The 19,831-nt window shown below is 42.9% G+C and overlaps 1 protein-coding gene across 2 annotated transcripts in view; it reads right to left on the bottom strand.

The window, feature by feature from the left end:
• The window catches only part of LAMA4 (laminin subunit alpha 4), a 166,888-nt gene that overhangs the window by 47,617 nt on the left and 99,440 nt on the right, over nucleotides 1-19,831 (bottom strand). For both annotated transcript variants that reach the window (XM_075554655.1, XM_075554656.1), the window contains exons 13-18: nucleotides 19,684-19,800; nucleotides 14,903-15,051; nucleotides 8,966-9,107; nucleotides 7,758-7,854; nucleotides 4,279-4,395; nucleotides 1,528-1,707 (exon numbers count right to left, since the gene is read on the bottom strand). In XM_075554655.1, the coding sequence (XP_075410770.1) occupies nucleotides 1,528-1,707; nucleotides 4,279-4,395; nucleotides 7,758-7,854; nucleotides 8,966-9,107; nucleotides 14,903-15,051; nucleotides 19,684-19,800 (802 nt within the window). The remainder of the gene's footprint in view (nucleotides 1-1,527; nucleotides 1,708-4,278; nucleotides 4,396-7,757; nucleotides 7,855-8,965; nucleotides 9,108-14,902; nucleotides 15,052-19,683; nucleotides 19,801-19,831) is intronic.

Below are 19,831 nucleotides of genomic sequence, written 5' to 3'. Positions count from 1 at the left end.
ATCTATGTGTACATATTTATAGGTTTACTACTAAGGTATCAGATGGACATTGGGCCTCCACTCAAGTACTCCCTCAATGCAAGAACACTTTGTTCTATTAAATTGGCATTCCATGATGCTCACCTTCCCGACATGATCACTGAAGACAAAGCGGATGCATAAGCAAATGTGGTAAAGAAAGCTGATGGTGCCAAACTATCAAAAGATATAGCATCTGGGGTCATAAAGGCTTGAAGATAAACAAGTGGCCATCTACCTCAGAAGCAACAAAGCCCACATGGTAGAAGCATACCAGCCTGTGTGATCACGAGCTGTCGATGGGATCACGTATCAGGCATCAAAGAACAAAACATCATATCCTTGTGAATGAGGGTGAGTGGGGCGTGGGTACCCAAAGCCCATCTGTAGGCAACTGGACATCCCCTTACCGAAGGGTCTTAGGAAGGAGATGAGCCAGTCAGGGTGCAGTGTAGAAATGATGAAACATAAAACTTTCCTCTAGTTCTTTAATGCTTCCCTCCACTCCACCCCACCGCCCCTATCCCAATTCTCTTTAAAATTTGGCTAGACCAGAGGATGTACACTGGTACAGACAGGAACTGGAAACACAGGGAATCCAGGACAGGTTAACCCCTAGGACCAGTGGTGAGAGTGGTGATACTGGGAGGGTGGAGAGAAGGTGGGGGAGAAAAGGGGAACCGATTATAAGGATCTACATATAACCTCCCCCCTGGGGGATGGACAACAGAAAATTGGGTGAAGGGAGATGTCGGACAGTGTAAGACATGACAAAATAATAATAATTTATGAATTATCAAGGGTTCATGAGGGAGAGGGGTGGGGAGGGAGGGGAAATTGAGGAGCAGATACCAGGGATTCAAGTAGAAAGCAAATGTTTTGAGAATGATGGTGGCAACAAATGTACAAATGTGCTTGACACCATGGATATATATGTATGGATTGTGATAAGAGTTGTATGAGCCCCCAATAAAATGATTAAACAAAAAATTATATGTTCCAGTTAGTTGACAAAGGGCTCTGAATGGGAGAGTAGGGTTAAGTTTGGCCATATTCTCTACTTGGTAATAAAATAACCGGCTGTACTCAGGTAAGGGTTGCTATGGGTTAGAACAGACTCCATCAACAACAAAGGCAATGTAGTTTAGGATATTCCCCCAGCCCCTTAAAATTAATTGATACTCTGTTAAGGTTATTTATACTAACATTTAATTTACCTTCTTTCCCAAAGGATCACCATTCATCATATTGATAAAAATAATTGCTACTATTATCTCATGTAGTAAGAAGGATCTTTTTTATCAATCTATATAGTGTAAATGAAAGACACTTTCATTTACTTCTGCTAGATAAATTGAAGCAAAAATAATATTTCCTTAGCTTAAATGAACTTTTACAATACTTCCAATTCCAAACCCAAATAAAAAAAATGTCTTCTTAACAAAAGATGGAAGAGTTTCATGACCAATTCCTGAATTGGACCTAAATTGTGCAGCTTCTAAGGGATACCTGCATCTCTGGCAGAGTCCACTGCAGTGCTGTAAGCAGAAGAGTCAAACATGTGAAGGTTCTGGGACCAGGTGGTTACATTGCGAGCCATCGCTGTGGCGGCCTGTTGGAGCTCCATCGTTGTCTTGTTAATTCCCGCTGTGATTTTCTTGGATTCATCCAGCCGCTGGTGAGCATCACCTTTACACAGAACACAAGGGGGTCATTTTGCAGAGAACTGGGACATTTGTTGGGAAGCATGAATGCCTATGTAATCACCAAGATAAAAGATATTAAGTTTTGGGTTTTTAAGCAAAATTAATATCTGTAATTTTATGTCAATTATGGTACAATTTGGATGTTCAAAAGATTATAAACAGTATTCATAAGTGAGGCTGGGTCGGCTCCAATCCTGACTGTGTGGACACCCCTTCTTCTATGAGAAGAATGCACTTCAGAGGACAGCACTGGGGCTACAGTTTGGGGAGAGGGGCGTGTCAGATTAGAGCACACAGGAGAAACGCAAAGGGATGGAGAGGGAAGAGAGGACATCCTGGCCCATCAAGCCCAAGGACGATGTTCCTGCTTGGAGCAGACAATGCAGGGGGAGGTCTGTCGGGCCGGCCCCACCATGGGACACGGTGTCCCTCGCTGATCATGACGCCTTGGGGGACAGCACTGGATACACAGTACAGGACTAGCGCACGGCCTGGCCCCATCACGCTGCGGCGAGGCACTGGGGGCATGCAGCAGAGCAGTACGGGGAGCAGAGAGATGAAACTCCCGGGGAATACCAAAAACAGACTTGGGAGACAGTGTGGCGACTGGAAACACTCGCGAAGGCCGACAAATAGACTTTGAGTTATTTATAAGTTTTTCCGTTTTTTGTCAGTGGATTTCTTTTTGTTATTGTTATTTTGTTCTTGCTTTTTGCTGTTACTGTTATTGTTTTGTTGATTTTGACTTCCTTTGTTGTTTAAAATAAATAAACAAACAAACAAGTTAGCCTGGAGAGTACTAAAGTCTCATTAGAGCAACGTGGCTCATTGAACACATTTTCAAATTAAGAGGTAAAATTTTAAAAAATTGAATATTATCTCCTCGGATTAGAATTCTGGTGAGAGAGTTCGCAGCAAATGCCTATGAGATGTTAACTTGAGATGCTCTTGCTTGAGAGTCACGTAACTATCACTTTCCTTTATGTAAAACGAATTCTCGTGGAACATGTTTGCTATCAGAGCAACGCTATGGTGCAGAAGTAAATTATTAAGGAAAGGTGTTTTTGAAAACGAAAAGCAAGCGTATATACAAGAGTAGATGACATGAAATTTCACTTAAAAAGTTAGATATTTACAATAAAAATAAGTTATGCTCACAAAAAGGTTTGGGATTATAACTGGATTTAAAGACTTGTTTTTCTTACCGGCAGCTTCTAATTATGTATGACCCCTGCAATAAAAACCTCTCAATTGAGGCTGTTAAACATTTTCAAGTGGAGCAACATTTCATTGTATCTTTAGGTCTGAACTTGAAGAACTCCAGCTGGGCTTCTTACTCCCGAGCTGTGTCTTTTGGGAGAGGTCCTCTTACCTTGACACACTTTGGGGTAGACATTTGCCAAGAGGCAACAGTGATGCGGCCCATCCAGGAGGCAGCGCAGGCATGTAGTGAGAGTGCATGCATGGCAGCCCTGGCGACACCAATGATGAGGATGAGCAGTGGATGGAACTCTCCTGGGCAGAACTTTGGCATGGTATAAAGTACTGCTACTATGGTTAAGGAGCCCTGGCTGTGATGTGTGTAAGCACTGGATTGTTCATAGCAAGGGAGGCAGTTCGAATCCAGCAGTCACTTCATGAGAAAGAGATGAGGCTAACTGCTCCCATAGAGACTTATGCAAGTCTCGGGGGCCTGCATGGGTCATTATGAGTTGGAATGGACTCAATAACAGCTCGGTCTTACTTCTTTGAGTGAAAACAGAATCTACCAGTTGCCACCACATTGCCCCCACTGATGGTGACCCCCATACATGTCCGCGTCGAAGTTGGGACACTGCTCCCGAGATTGTCAAGGGCTCGTTCGTTCATTCTTTTAAAGGGCCTCCTTTGGACTTGAGCCTCCCACCACGTGGTTGGCAGCTGAGTGTGTTAGCTGGTCGGCTAGGCAGCAGGAGTGATTTAGTTTGGGCCGTGCTGCGGAAGGCCCATCTGCTTTCAATCACATCTAAGAGAACATGGCAGTCCTAGATTGGCTCCTTGATCTCCCTGTTGGCAAGATCAGAATGGAGTTGGTAGAAGAGAGGGGCCCTGCTTGCAGTTGGGGACAGAGAAACACAATACCTAAATTAGGGCAAATTTGTTAATAATGCAGGTTATCCAACAGCATAAATAGCATGACTCCATTCACACACATGAAAGATCAAAAGAAAATGTTCACATAATTTATTAATTGCTATTCTGAGGTAGTGTGGTCATATAAAAATATGTACACATGTTCTTGACACAATGGATGTATGTATGGATTGTGATAAGAATTGTATGAGTCCCTAATAAAATGATTTAAAAAATAGAAAATAAAGTTTCAGTAGGTCAAAAAATATTTTTTTCTTCGTACTCTCTAGTAAAACTTTATTTTGGTAATGAGTATAATTTTCTTTTATAACCAGAAATAGAATTTATTTATAAAAAGTGACAGGTAAATTCTGGAACGAACCTAATCTCGAACATTTGTTACACCCCAGTGAGCAAACAGAAGTTCTACTTGGTTCCTTACCTCGCTCGGCTGCTTGTAGGTGCTCAAAGGCATTATCTAGTTTGCTTTTCAGGGCATTCTTCCTGGCCAGGGCTCCGTCCACTCGCCTGCTGGTGTCAGCTACCGCCTCAGCACTGCCTGTGGGTGTGAGGAGAAACAGAAAGTAGCAGATGGGCTAGGAGGTCCACCAAAGTCTGTCTCAACAAGAACAATTCTGATTTGTACTACGGAATCCTCTTCAATATTCGGAATACTCTGAACCTAGATCGCTACATCTGCAAACGTGTACTCAGAATAAGAGGGACACGGTTGCAGAAAATGTGTAATACTGGTTGAGAACGACTTAGGTCCTCTAAAGTGATTTATAATGGGTACAGAGGCCCTAGCTGATTGTTTGACTGAGAAATACACAGCACTGCTGTGACTAGTAGCACCTGGCAGCACAAACAATAAAGAGCTGAAATATACAGGCCTTTTCTTCTATATACACACAAACACGCACACATTTATATATACATTGATGACTACACATACATTTATATATACATTGAAGACTGTATAAGGATAATTTGCTTTCCTCAATCGTCTCAATGGCAGTTTCATTGATGTTAAACATATACATAGACAAGTCACAACTTTTCTACGATTTCTAAGTGTAGCTCTTGAGCACAAAATGCAATCAGTCCCCGGGTAAAGAAAAGAGAATGGTATTAATTAACATATTGCTAGTTCCCTGGGGTGGGGGGAGCGTGTATTCAAGGAGACCTAGTCATGTAGTGGTTACGTGTTAGGCTGCAATCGCATGGTCAACAGTTTGAAACCAGCAGCAGCTTTGAGGGAGAAAGACTGGGCTTTCTACTCCCATAACCAGTATGGTCTCAGAAACCCACAAGGGGTCACTGTGAGTCACATTGACTGATGACAGTGAGTTTGATTTTTTTTTTGTATGAAAGGAAGTAGTCCTATAAAGATCTGAGCCACACAGTGCCAGTTTCTGGCCCTTTCATAAAATGGGGGGATTTAACAAACAAGGTGATAAAACAGGCGACCAGACCTGCGATGCTCAAAGAGGCTGATGCAGGGAGATTGATCTGGTCATGAAATGTGCCACATAGGAGATGCTAGTCCCAGAATAGAAAAGGTGCTTTCATTTTTTCTTATAACTCAATAGTGGCAGGGTTGAGGAAATAATATTGCCAATCATCCAAGAGAATAAACTATTTTAACCACTGCATCATGAAGATGCTCATATTTTGATCTTGACAACACAAGAAGCAAAAGCAATACATAGAGATGACATTTATTTAAATATATTTGAAATTAGCATTGTAATTAGTTACTAAAATTCTCATTATTTTCTGAATACTTTATGATTAGAGTTATATAATGCATTGATTAGAGTCTTGAAATTATTTAGATTAGGGAAACGGAATCGCTGTGTGATTACTTTTGTTTACCCAGAATACTTAAAACGATAATTGCTTTATTGTGATTAAGTAGTTAAGTGTTCCATATGTGAAAAGCAAAATGCATGTAAGTTTCATGCACAGTAGCTTCTGCAGAAATGCAAATTCAGACCTGAGATTCATTGCTTTGATCTGCTTGTGTCAAGGGTTCACTTTCTAATTTTGTCTTTGTTTTCAGATGGTGGTTAGAAGTTAACGTCTAGATAGTGAATTTCCAATTTTATTTGTTAATGTTCAAACAGCCTGAGTTTACTACCTCTGTAATTTGTGAAAATTTTAATCAATTATTTTTAAGAGCAATTTGCTAAGTTGACTAAAATAATTCCATCCCCCCGCCCCCGTCCCACTCTTTCAGGTGTGCTTGGTTTGGCAAATGCACACAGTTGTTGTTGTTCGGTGTCGTGGAGGGAGTTCTGACCAAGAGCAACCCTATGCAAAGCAGAACAAAAGTCAGTCCTGTGCACAGTCGCAGTTGTCCCTAGGCTTAGTCCATTGTTGCTGCCACAGTGGCAGTTCATTCGGTGGCAGGCCTTCCTCCTCTTTGCTGCCCCTGCCCTTTGCCAAGCAGGCTGTCCTGCTCCAGGACCGGTCTCTCCTGACACATGCCTAGGAGATGAAGGGTACCACAATGAAACCGGCATGGCGCCGGGCAGAGTGGAGCTTTGGCAGTTCGCATTTTTCCTGCTAGGCGAGCATCAATTTGCTCTGAGTGAGTGCACCCAGTGGTGCTACCTATTGATCCAGTTGTGAAGCTTTTGGTCTTCTTTCCTTTATCTTTATCAGCAAGTGCTTCAAGTCTTTCTCCCTTTTAGTGAGCAAGGTTGTGTCATCTGCAGGTTGTTACTAGACCTTCCTCCGATCCGGATGTCGCGTTCTTCTTCTTACCATCCAGCTTCTCTGGTGATTGGCTCAGCACACAGATTGCAGAAGCACGGTGAGAGGATGCAGCCCTGCTGCACACCTTTCCTGATTTTAAACCCTGCAGCATGCCCCTCTGCAGCAGCTCAAGGGAGGATTCTGGAATTCTTCTCGTTCTTCCGAGAGCTGGCTATCACTCTGGCTCGTGTGCTAGTTGCGTGCTCCGACCTGTGGACATTCTTCTCTCCATAGAGCGTTAATCTCGCTCCAATTCCAGTACATGGCGTGCAGGTTTGGGACATCTGTTATCCTCACGTAAGTTTATAGTGATGGCTGATCTCCGGATTCTAAACAATCTGAAGGGCCTCCCGAATTGTCCAAGGAAGATAAATCTATGTTCAGTATAGTTCCCAAAGATCACAGCCTTGAAAATTTACTCTGCAGACATGAGGTTCCGAGACAGAAATGACTTGATGGTAACCACCACCAGGGGCTATTTTAGCTCCCTGAACATTTGTATTTATGGTTCATTTTTAACAATTAGCCGATTGTACCATATTCGGAATCAGATATTCCCACGTGTTCTTGTGGCACTCTAATGGCATGGCGGGTATGGGTGGGCTGCTGCGTTAGAAGCCCTGGCTGAGTCACAGAAGGAAGAGGAGGTTTCTACCCCCTTAGACAGGACACCAACAGGGGCAGGTCTACCCTGTCCTATAGCGTTGTTGTGTGTCAGCGAGTATATACTTATGGGCTTTGGCATTTTATTGCACAACCTTTTTTTTTTTTAAAACCACAATTTAGTTTAAAGTCTCCAATATCCATGTTCTAGTACCTGGACTTGGACTAGAAACCAAGATCAAACCAAGCACATTGTTATCAATTCACTCCCAAAGCATAGCAGCCTTGTAGGACAGAGCAGAACAGACCACAGGCTGTAAATCTTGGAAGTGGCAGGTGGATCTAAATCACCAGCCTTAATGTGGTGCCTAATCTTTGCATCACCAGAGCTCCTCGAACAGAAACGAACAACATATGATTCGGTTATAACACCACCTATTCTTATAGCCATAGGCGTTTGCAATCTCAGTCTTTATGTAGAAATACTCTCTGGATGGCAGTGTGTCTACAGCCACAGCTATAAGCTAGTAGGAAGAGAGAAGCAAAGAGACGCACTTGAATCTGCCCTTGCATGCAGCTCTCTTGCTTGATTGAGGAGGTTCTCGCTTTCATCTTTATGGTAAATGATTTGAGTGTCAATCCCACTCACAGCCTGTAAAGGAATTGGGTGGAGACAGTAAGAATCACAGCACCAGCAAGCTTTTCATGGCTTGAGGATTTAAATGACACAGTTTATCTGTTCCCTACCAACTCCAATTTATACAGCACATTCTCATAGCTCAAAATGGAAGTCAAATGTAGACAGGAGAAAATAATGCCCTTGGAATTTCATGATACAACTTTTTTGAGAATAATTCAGTGAACCTAGACCAGTGTTCTGACTCAATGGAAGTGCTTGGTACATAGAAGTCACTCAAAAACATTTTTAGTTAAAAAAATGTGAATGTATGCATAAAGCATGAGCAGGGCTCATCTTAAAAATATTTTCTTTATGGAATTTGGTGAAAGAAAACTTTCAAGGCACTGGCTGATGATGATTGGAGAATAGCATGCCCCAAAGGGTTTGCACCAATGAAAAGGTCTGCCCTTTTTATGTTATATCCCCCACCTTTTCTGACATTTACATTTTAAGTTCAACAGATGACGTTAGAAAGCAGAAAAGCCAAAAGTGGGAAAAGGCACTGTGATAGTCAAACTTTTGTGTCAACTTGGCTTGGCCAGGGTTCTCAGTGGTTTGGCAGTTTAGACACAGTAATCTCAGATGATGAGTTCTAATATCATGTGATCTCTCCATGGTAAGATCTGCTGCTGGTTATTACATGTCCCTGAGTCAGTGACCCTGTGTCCAGCCAGCCACTCAATGGAAAGATGTTCCATGAGAGGTCTGGTCTAATATATTTGGACACTGTGGAAAAGCTTCTCGCTTTTGCTGGGTCTGGATCTTGCATCTGGCTTGTCATCTGACCTCTAGCTCTTTGGACTTCAGTCAGTTGCCTGCCAATTCTGTGAGTTGTCAGCATCATGCCATCTGAACTATTGACCTTGAATTCATTTCCCTCTGCCTCCACTCTGGCATCTGTTCCATGAACTTGGAACTTGCCAGCCTGTATAACCATGTGAACCATTTCCTTGATATATATTCCTTGAGGTATATTTCCTCTCTGTATCTATACCTATGTACACTTCACTGGTTTTGTTTCTCTAGAGATCCCAGTTTAATTCAGGCATGATACAAATAAGGATTAAAGGAAGGAAATACTCACATCATATATTCGATCAGTGATGTTCAGAGCCAAGTCTGCTGTCTCATTGGCTTCCATGACATAATTGGCAATATTTTCATAGACATTTGAAGCATCCAAAGCCTTCTGGACCAGCCCATTGGTATCTGAACTGTGCAAGTTTCTGTTAATAAAAGTTTTTTTTCATTATTTCTCTTTCTTATCTCCTAGGGAAGTGAACCCATTTTTAAGGCTTTATTAAAACATTGTACTCGCAGGAGCCACAGGGACTACCCTGGCGCGATTCAGAGTCATGTGGTGCAGCAAACCTTCCTGAGCTGGGACACATTTCCTTGGGATTCCTGTCTCTCTGCTCCCCGCAGACTGCATTTCCGTCTCACGCGGTGACCAGCCTGCCTGGCGCCAGCCGGGCAAAAGGGAACAATGATGAAAAAGTAGGATTTGCACCAACTCCAGGCCATGCTTGTTTATGCGGTGTGGTCAGGCACAGGAATGGACCCGTAATCATCCCCTCCCACTGCTTCCCAAATCAGCACCACTACTCCCTTTTCATTAAAAAAGAAAAAGAAGCAAGGTTTTACACCAGCACGGTGCTAAGGCAACTTATTAGGTATACTCTATTCCATCTTGCTCTCCTCTTTAACTCCTTCCCTATAATAGATCCTACTCCCCCATCCCCACCCACCACACCCCGCCAAGGAAGGAAAATAACATATACTGAGCATCTTTTATGTGCTCAGCCTAGTCCCTTTCCAGGTGTGAGTTCTCTAACTGTTACCACACCCACCACCCAGGTGGTGTTACTCCTCCTTCCTTGAAGAAGCTGAGGCCCTGAGAGCAGTGTCTGGCTTCTCCAGAGACCATGCTGGCCTGGCTTGTCTCACTCCTGAGACTCAGCTGTGTTCCTGAAGTGTATAGTCTTTTTTTTAAACACTTTTATTATTTTAAGCTTAATTTATTCCTGAGCCATGAGTTTTTGGTTCTTCAGTTTCTTCTGGGAAATCTTTTTCTTCTGTGCACCCTCCTCTTCTGGTTCGGGAACGATCTGTTCCTTCTCACTCAGGCCCATTTCAGTGTAGTGGGGGAGCTCAGGTATGGGTTGATCTGGCCATGAGCTCTGTAAGTCCAGCAGTGCATCTTGGGGCTTTGTTCACCTGGATGTACTCAATGACCAGAGAATCCACATCTAACCCTTCAGTTCAGCATTACTTTCTTCATTTTTAAGCATGTGAAGCAAAAATTAAGCACTCTTTTTGGGCCACCGACCCTGGGTCCCACCCCACTGTTTGGCCTGGGCACACCTGCCAACACCACCATTGTACCGTCGGAAAGGCACACACTGCTTCTGCAGAGTGACGTCTTTCAAGTATTTGGGGCTTTCCGGATGTGCATGCCTTTGATGGCCTGGGCAGTTTCCCGGGTGTTCTTGAAGTGGACCCGGAGGTTCGGCCCTCTTGATTTGCAGGATTTTGTAGGGTTCTCTGGGTCGAGTGAGTAGCGAACCCTCTTGGCAGGTCAGCTCAGGCCGCTACAGTTAGAGCGTGTAGGCTCCATGCTTATCCCACCTTTACACACTATAGGCGCTGACAAGGCCTCTACCCGGCCAGTGTCAGGGCCAGTGACGCCCTCAGTGAGTGTCCATCATGGCATGGGCCTCGCGGGACTGACGTGAGGGAAGCCTGGGACAAGACCGGTGACGTGCCCCTTACTGTCTGTGGCACCCAATGAGCATGTTGGTTGATGTTTGCAATACCTAAACTATGTCCCAAATTGAAAATTTCACATTGTGAGTATATCTGACGCAATGTATTTTACTGATAAATGCTTCTTCTTCCTTTAGAAACTCTGCCCAGCTTTCCCAATGCATTCTAAATCCTTTGTCTGAATTTTGTTTAGCCTTAAATCTATCAGTTCCCCTTTCCCCACCCTGCCTTTCCTCCAGATGAGGACTGCTAGATTCATCAGTGTCCTTAGGAAGATTCTCTGCGACCCAGTACATAAGGGGCTTCAAAAGCTTGTGGAAAAATAGAACTAAGAGACAATGGAATCTTCCCACGGACTTTTTGAAGCCTCCTCATTATAAGACGGCAGTCCCCGTACTAGCTCATTGCGTCAAACCCCTGACTGATTTCAGGCTGGCCGTTTGCTTCCTGGCGGCCCTGAGCGGTTCCAGCTCCCCTCTGCTCCCTTAAGGAGCCCAGAGGGCACAATGGTTTTATACACTGGGCTGCTAACCATCCTGTCAGCAGTTTGAGCCCGCCAGTCACTCCTCTGGGGAAAGAGGAGGCTTTCTGCTCTGCAAAGATTTACAGGCTTGGGAATCCAAAGAGTTCTGTTTTGTCCTATAAGTTGATTATAAGTCAGAATAGACTTCATTTATTTATTTATTTTGGGATGGTCTCTTAGTCTCATAGTAACTTCCTTGCCTTTCCTCATCCCCCTCCCTTACTTTTATCCACGGCTATGCATTGTAACCATCTCAAATTGTCACCATCAAGCCACCAGGGGAAGAACCGCAGCAGCAGCATTGCATCTCCTCTGCTGGAGCATCATTTTCCCATTGGGCCTAAGCAGTAGGCACAGTGTCTGGGGCCTGCAATTCTTGTAAGGGCCCACAAATATGTGAGTATTTTACTTTTTGCCAAACCAGAAGAACGAAGGTATAATAACCACATGTCAGCCTTTAGGCCGGCACAGTTGTAAAATACAATTTCTAGTGCTACTTAATGGAGGAAGGGGCCACAAAGGCAAAAGGGCCTAGGGCCCTCCAAAATGATAATGCAGTTCTACGCAGAGAGAAAAATCTAATCTAAATACTATTACCTTGTCCCCCATCCCTGCCCCCCCCCACTGCCCGCTGGCTGCTCAACTCCTATGTTCTTAAAAATGACACAAAAAATAAAACATGAGGAAGATAAAAAATTTAAAATAAAGGAAAGAGAGGACTAAGATGTAACAATTATTTGGTAATCCCCGCCCACCCCCCCCACCACCATAAGCTTCTCTGGTTAGAGTTGTAAAAAGATAGACCCAAGGACTTGAAACTGAGCCTGTATCACTTTGCTTTTACTATGAGGCACAAAAAAGACACTAAATCAGTATTAACAATGAAAATGTGCTTTAGGATGGAAGCTCCTTAGTGCGGTATGTCTGTGTTTGAAGCACAGCATGCAAATCATTGTGGGTACCAGATAGATGCTGAAGACTAGTCACGATTTGAAGGGAAGGCATCTATAAATTTAGATGTCTTTAGTATATGAGAGGGTACCCCGCCAAAACGGATTTTTTTTCAAAGCTATGTATTTAATTTTTTTTTTTTTACAAAGCCACCTTATCACCTTCAAAATATGCTCCATTAACTTAATACATTGGTCAAAGCTGTGATTCCATTCTTGGAAACATTTTTCAAGCTCATCTGTTTGGATGGCTGACAGCACCTCCCTTGTCTTTTTCTTGACCTCTTCTACCTCATTGCACGGCTGTCCTGTCAGGTCCCTCTGCATTCGCAGAAATAAAAAGAAGTTGCGTGGAGCAAGGTCAGGTGTGTGGGGCAAGAGAGGCATGGTATTTTTTGCCAAAAACTGGTGAACCGAGATGGCTGTGTGAGCAGATGCACTGTTGTGGTGGCAAAATTGGTCCCTGTTTGCCACACATTAGGCCTTTGTGGTCACTCACTGCAATGCTGTCTTTGTAGAAGCTCTAAACAGACAGCTTTATTAACAGTCTGACCTGGCGGAACAAACTCCAAATGCACTACGAGGTGACATTCTCATCTGTTGGGAAGTTGACGTCCAGAACAAGGTTTGTCATCAACTGACAGCTCACCTTTTTTGAAATGAGAAAACCACTTTTACACTCGAGTGCTTCGCATAAAGCTGTCCTTGTAAGCTGTGTCCAACATCACAACAGTTTCTGCATCATTTGTCTCAATCGGGAAACAAAATTTCACAGCCTCACACTGTTCTCTTAAATTGGCCATCACAAATAATGAACGTCGAGTGAAACTGCTTTCATGAAAGAATTCACTGTGAGCAGAGAGAACCTTCCCAGGTATGTCACTGCGTGCACTGACTCAGAGCGAGTTGTTGGCTGCTTGTCTTGGGGTGGTGGTGGTGAGGGCTGGGAGAGGGGCTTATAAGAACTCCGCCCAGAGGAGCTTTTTTTCCTTTTTTTTTTGTGGTACTCCCTCATACTCTGTTAGAAGTTAGCACAGAGGAGCTTCATGACTATTGGTGTTCTGATCATGTTTCACGTAGAGTATGTGCACATACCTGTGGAATCATGCTAGCACATGGTGACAGCATGAGAGAAGGCATGCTCTGAGATCACAATCAATGAAACACACTCAATAAATGGACAACAACAACAAAAGGTATGAGGGGAGCCATAGGATGGATCGTAAAACCACTATTCTTCCAATTCAGTAGGCTACTCCAAACCATTTGGATGCTTTGATGAAAAGCACAGTTTCTTGGGGATGGTCATCACTGGCTCTGGATCTAACACTATTTCACACAGCAGATCTGTGGCAGCTATTTCTGTGTATGTCCGTCCGTGTGTGTGTGTGTGTGTGTGTGTATGTGTGTGTCCATCTTCTTCTCCCTCTCTGTCTCTATCAATTCTCAGGTGATTTGGATGGAAGTTTGAACATTTTGACAATGAGGGGAAAAAGGGCTATTCAAGTTTTGAACGGACATTAATATTGATTCGTAATTTATGCATGACCTTTCCCGGTCCTTGTTTCTAATCACCAGATTTGTAGTCATTCTCTCTAATGATCTCATTATTTACCATTTATTTCAGGGTCATGAATTCAATTCCAATTTTTCAGTACATTTCAATTAACATTAATTGAGTGCCCACAGGGTGCATGTCTCTCTTCTAGTTGCCGTGAGGAAAATTGCCAATTGATTTTCTTTTAACAGGTGTCGAAATCAGATAGTTCCTGCTGGGCACTCTGGAGTGGCTAGCGTCTTTTTCAGCGAAGAGTTGTTTTGCAAATTCCCAACTCACTTTGTTTTAGGCACTTTAGGGTAGAAAGATATTGCTGTTTATAGCATGAGTGAGCAGATGATGATGGTTGAATACGGCCTTGTAAAGGGATCTGACCTCCTTGATACCGTTTTATGTAGCAGTTATGTCCCTAACGAAGATGCCTTCACAAGTCCAAACAACAACAATAACAACAACAGAACCCAACCAAACTCACCGTCACTGAGTTGTTTCTTACACGCAGCAGCCTTAAAGGCCATAATAGAACTCTCCCTGTGAATCCCTGAGACTCTTTCTCTATGGGAGCAGAAAGCCTCATCTTTCTGCCATGGAGTGGCTGGTGGTTTCAGACTGATGACTTCGTGATTAGCAGCCCAAAGTGCAACCCACTATGCCACCAGGGCTCCGCAAAGATGCTTTGTTGTTGTTAGGTGCTGTCAAGTCAGTTCTGATTCACAAAACCCTACATGAGACAGAATCAAACACTGACCCGCACGGTGCCATCTTCACAAACGTGATGTTTGAGCCATTGTTGCAGCCACTGTCAGTCCAGCTTATTGAGGCTCTTCTTTTTCGCCGCCCCTCTACTTTACCAACCACAATGTCCTTCTCCAAGGCCGGGTCTTTCCAGATAACATGCCCGAGGCTACCCTTTTACTAATTATGGTGCCTTTATCCCTTCAACACCCCCCCCCCCACACACACACACCTTCTTCATAACCCACAGGTTTCTAATCTGAAAATTTAAAAACATCTCTGAAAGAACTTTTCTTTCAAATAAATGCAGTATACTCTGCTTGACTCTCAAAGGGACTGACCAACCTGTCAAGCCACCCTAAAACTAAAGTCATATTGCAAACCTAACGAAACGTAACCCTGTATTCCAGGAACTTTGGCATGAGCTATTAAAAATATTTTATTCAGCCCACATAGATACTATTTGCATTTCTGAAGCCAGTATTTTACCTGTTCAGTTCATCAGCCTCTATTTGAAGATTGCGGGCATGGTCAACAGCTTCTTGGACTAAATCAGGACTGAGGCTACTCAGGTTGGACAGTTTTCCTTGTAGTTTAGTTTTGGCGCCGTCTATTTCTGCATACATTCCTGATGTATCCTAAAGAAAAGAAAAATTTTTTTAAACCAAAGAGTTTGATTTGGAAAGACTTAAAACATTTTCCCCAGGAGAACATGAAAAGATAAACTCTATTCTTCCTTGTTATGAAATTGAATAAATTTGGGCTCAAGTATATATTGTATATACCTGAGTATAAGCCGACCCGAATATCAGTCGAGGCACCTAATTTTATCACAGAAACTGCATTAAAAATGTGCTGAAGAACTCGGCTGATACATGAGTATATACGGTACGTGTAAAATGTTATCAGCAGATATTTATCTACTCCTGCTACCGCAACAAGTTCTTCTTTACTATATCCAGATATCGTCAGTCGTCTTCCGTGGAAAAACAAATTAAACCAAGCCCCTTCTTTATTTTCACATCTCCATAATATCTGTTCTATTTTTCTTTTCCATTCATAAAAAATGCCTAAAAATATTATTATGCATGCTGTCTCTATTTTCTCCCTTTTATTTATCCTTGGACCACTACTTCATCAAAATAGTAAGTTCACATGAACAGCTAAGTGACTTACTCCAATGGACATCATATATTTTTCATCCGACCTCTTAGCTACATTTCATGTGGTTTACTCCCTAACTGGAACTCATTTTATAACACTACCTCTTTTATTTTCAAATGAACCACAGTCCTCCTTCGAAATCTCCCCAAGATCACACAATTGTTCAGACTGTGAATCCGATTAAATGTTTCAACTGGGTCCTCAATGCTAGAAAGAGATTTGCTCTCCAAAGAATGATTTCAAATCTACCACCATTCCCAAACCAATAATATTTCCTTCCTCACTACCACCTGGCTTGAAATATGATTTTATTTTTATTTATAAAACACAAGATGTTAGCAGGGAACATTTCTTCTGCACCCCCGAGGCTTCCTCCTTCGAAGGTAGTCAATTCATGTAAGGGCAGGAGACTTTCCTTCTTACTTGTTGAAGGATGGTTGAGATACTAGACATGTTGTTAGTGATATTTTAGTAAAGAAAAAAGATGGATGATTCAGAACACATAGGTCCCAATTTCAAGAGAAAAATCCATACATGCTTGTTTCAAGGTAAGGCACAATGGAACTTAGAGAAAAGTGGAGGGATTTGACTTTGGTAGGAAAAGGGACACTCATTACTTTTAGCAGGATGGAGGTAAGGGTATAAATAATGTAAGTTCATAGATTTGGGGAAGAAACATGAGGATAATTTTCTTCTGTTTGTTTCTAATTGCTCTCCCCCTCTCCCAGTGAAGTATGAAGTATTATTACCATCTAGTACTGATAAAAGGGGAAGTAAGGTTCTCAACAGCCACGCCTGGTTGTTATAGTCCAGCCATAAATGAAATTGGTACCCCTATGAGGATGAGATCCTTGGGCTTAATCAGGTTTAGAGTTCTCATATGAGTATAACAGAGGGACTAATATGTTACAGGTGTTTGCAAAAAATTGTCATAATGAGGATCAGAGTTGCCCACAGAAGAAAGACAGTCTATGAGAGGGCTGGGACATGAGATGGTGGGGCCTCAATGTGTTTGGAAAATTGGGGTGAAGATTCTAAGTGAGGTAAGAAATGGTGCTTAGAGACAACAGTACTTAAAACTGGGATTGGGAAGTTCTATGATTGATGCAAAATCTGGCTGTGGCCACAGGAAGTAAATTGGAGGAAAAACGTGTGGGAAGGAGAAATTCAGAGAATTGGGGTCACAAAGGTGGATTTTATTGCCATCATGAATAATGATGGGTGGGAAGAACTGGAGGAAATTATGCTACGCAAAGTAAGTCAAGCACAAAAGGACAAGTAAAACATGATTCTGCTGAGGTAAACTTAAAAATGCAAAAGGGGCATAGGGAAAAAGCTACTGTATACAAACATTCCTGGGGTGAGGTCCACGTAGTATGGCAGGGGCCAGACTAGATCCAGGGGTCCATATGGTAGCCAACTAATAAGGAGTGGGGCGGGGGTTAGAAACAAAGAAAGAAAAAGGCATGGGTAGCAGGAGAAGAGGGCATTAATCCACCCAAGGGGAGGGTGTTGTTTATATCTCCACAGGGAAAGAGGGACCAGACTTTGTCCTGGTGCGCCAAGACATGAATGCAACACACTGGCATGAAGCAGGGAACCAATAGTGAGGTCTGAGGGGCTGGCCTCAATCCCAACTACATGGACAGCCCTCCCCTCCCTGCAGAAGAATTCACTTCAGAGGATAGCATTGAAGCTACAGCTCAAGGAGAGGGACATGTCTGATCAGAGCACACAGGAACAAATGAAGGGAGAGGAAGAGAGAATGGAACACATCCTGGCCAACCAAGCCTTGAGGACGATATCCTTGCTCAGATAAGCAAATGCACAGAGAGGACCATAGGGCCAGCCCCACTACAGGACCCAACATCCCTCACTGACCCATAGCACTTCGGGGATAACACTGGAGACACAGTGTGGGGATTGTGCTGGATGTGACCCCACCACACTGAGGCAAAACACTAAGGGTGTGCAATAGGACAGCAAGGGGAACAGAGCAACAGGTCCTCAGGGAATACCAAAATTAGGCATTGGTGGCACTCCATCAGACTAGACCGGAAAACACTTCTGATGGTCAACAAACAAACCTTGAACTATTTACAGGCTTTTCTCTTTTTTTTTAATCATTGGTTTTGTTGTTGTTTTGTTTTCATTTGTTACTTTGTCTTGCTCTGTCTAGTTTTTTGTGCATATTATTATTTTTGCAGGTCTATCTAGATAAGATAGGTGGGATAAACAATCTGGAGGAGAAAACAGAACTGATTGTTCCAGGGAGACATGGGAGCAGGGGAGATGGGGGAAAGAAGTGGGTGTTAACAACTTCAGGGACAAGGGAACAAGTGATCCAAAATCAATGGTGAGGAGGGTGTAGGAGGCTTGGTAGGGCTTGATCAAGGGCAATGTAATTGAGAAGAATTACTGAAACCCAAATGAAGGTGCAGCATGATAGTGGAACAAGACGAAAGTAAAAGGAAATATAGGAAAGGCAAAGGGCATTTATAGAGGCCTAAAGACAGACCTGTACATATGTAAATATATTTATATATGATAATGTGGAAATATATCTATGTGCATATATCTATAGGTTTAGTAATAAGTAGAAGATGTACTCAAGTACTCCCTCAATGAAAGAACACTTTGTTCTATTAAACTGGCTTTCCACGATGCTCACCTTCCCGACAGGATTGCTGAAGACGAAGCGGGTGCATAAGCAAATGTGTTGAAGAAAGCTGATGGTTCCTGGCTATCAAAAGATATAGCACCTGGACCTTAAAGGCTCTAAGATAAACAAGTGGCTCTCTAGCTCAGGAGCAACAAAGTCCACATGGAAAGAGCACACCAACCTGAGTGATCATGAAGTGTCGATGGGATCAGGTATCAGGCATCCAAGAACAAAAAGTCATATCACTGTGAATGAGGGGGAGTGCAGAGTGAAAACACAAAGCCCAACTGTAGGCAACTGGACATCCTCTGATAGAAGGGTCACGGGGAGGAGACGAGCCAGTCAGGGTGCAGTGTAGCAACGATGAAACATACAACTTTCCTCTAGTTCTTTAATGCTCCCCTCCCCCACCCCACTATCATAATCCCAATTCTACCTTACAAATCCGGCTAGACCAGAGGATGTACACTGGTAAAGATCAGAGCTGAGAACACAGGAAATCCAGGACAGATAAATCCCTCAGGACCAATAATGAGAGTAGAGATATCAGGAGGGTAAGGCGAAGGTGGGGGAGAAAGGGAGAACCAATCATAATGATCTACATATAACGCCCTTGCTGGATGATGGACAACAGAGAAGTGGGTGAAGGGAGACATTGGACAGTGTAAGACATGGAAAAATAACAATAATTTATAAATTATCAAGGTTTGTGAGGGAGGGTAAAAAATGAGGGTTCAAGTAGAAAGCAAATGCTTTGAGAATGATGATGGCAACAAATATACAAATGTGCTTGACACAATGGATGGATGTATGGATTGTGATAAGAGTTGTATGAACCTCCAATAAAATGATGTAAAAAAAGAATATCGAAGGGAGTTGTTATGGAAAGGAAAACAGAGAACTGGGTGCAGAAATGATTAAAGAATGAGCTGGTGGTCAGACATCCTTCTAAAGGTAATAAGGATGAGATAAGTGATTTCATGATGGCTTGGTTTACTGGATATTACTGGAAATTTTCTACTCTTTCAAAATATGAGTTTTATTGATTTTGAATGCCAGCTTTATTGTTCCCATGATTTATGAGTAAAGATTGAGTAAGATGGATCTAGTTCAGCACTTTCAGTGGATTCTTCTGCAATAATATCTTTGCTGTCCAATATTGTGGCTGCTATACCACACAATGTTATTCAACACCAACAATTAGATCATCAAATAGAAAAATTAACATTTCAATTTTACATAATTTAAAATTTAATCTAAGTAGCTATGCGTGATTAGTGACCACTGTACAGCGCAAGACCTCAAAACCCAATCCCCTGTTCTGATTTTTACAATGTCAGCTTACTCGATGCATCTGGATCAAATCTGATCATTCTCCTGTGACACGGAGCCGTTATCCTAACCCAATGCACACACAAACCTGAGCAACGATATGTGTCCTCACCGTTACTATAGCGTCCAGTTCCGCAAGAGTCAGGTGAGCGGTGGCCAGAGAGTCACCAGACACCCTCAGAGAAGTGTTCACCACCTCCATCTGTTCACGCACCCTCTCGTGCTGCTTCTGTGGGAAGGAAGAGCAGGGGAGAGAGAGA

Source organism: Tenrec ecaudatus, chromosome 7 (assembly GCF_050624435.1).
Source record: "Tenrec ecaudatus isolate mTenEca1 chromosome 7, mTenEca1.hap1, whole genome shotgun sequence".
NCBI classification, from domain to species: domain Eukaryota; kingdom Metazoa; phylum Chordata; class Mammalia; order Afrosoricida; family Tenrecidae; genus Tenrec; species Tenrec ecaudatus.
This window is presented reverse-complemented; position numbering and strand designations above follow the sequence as displayed.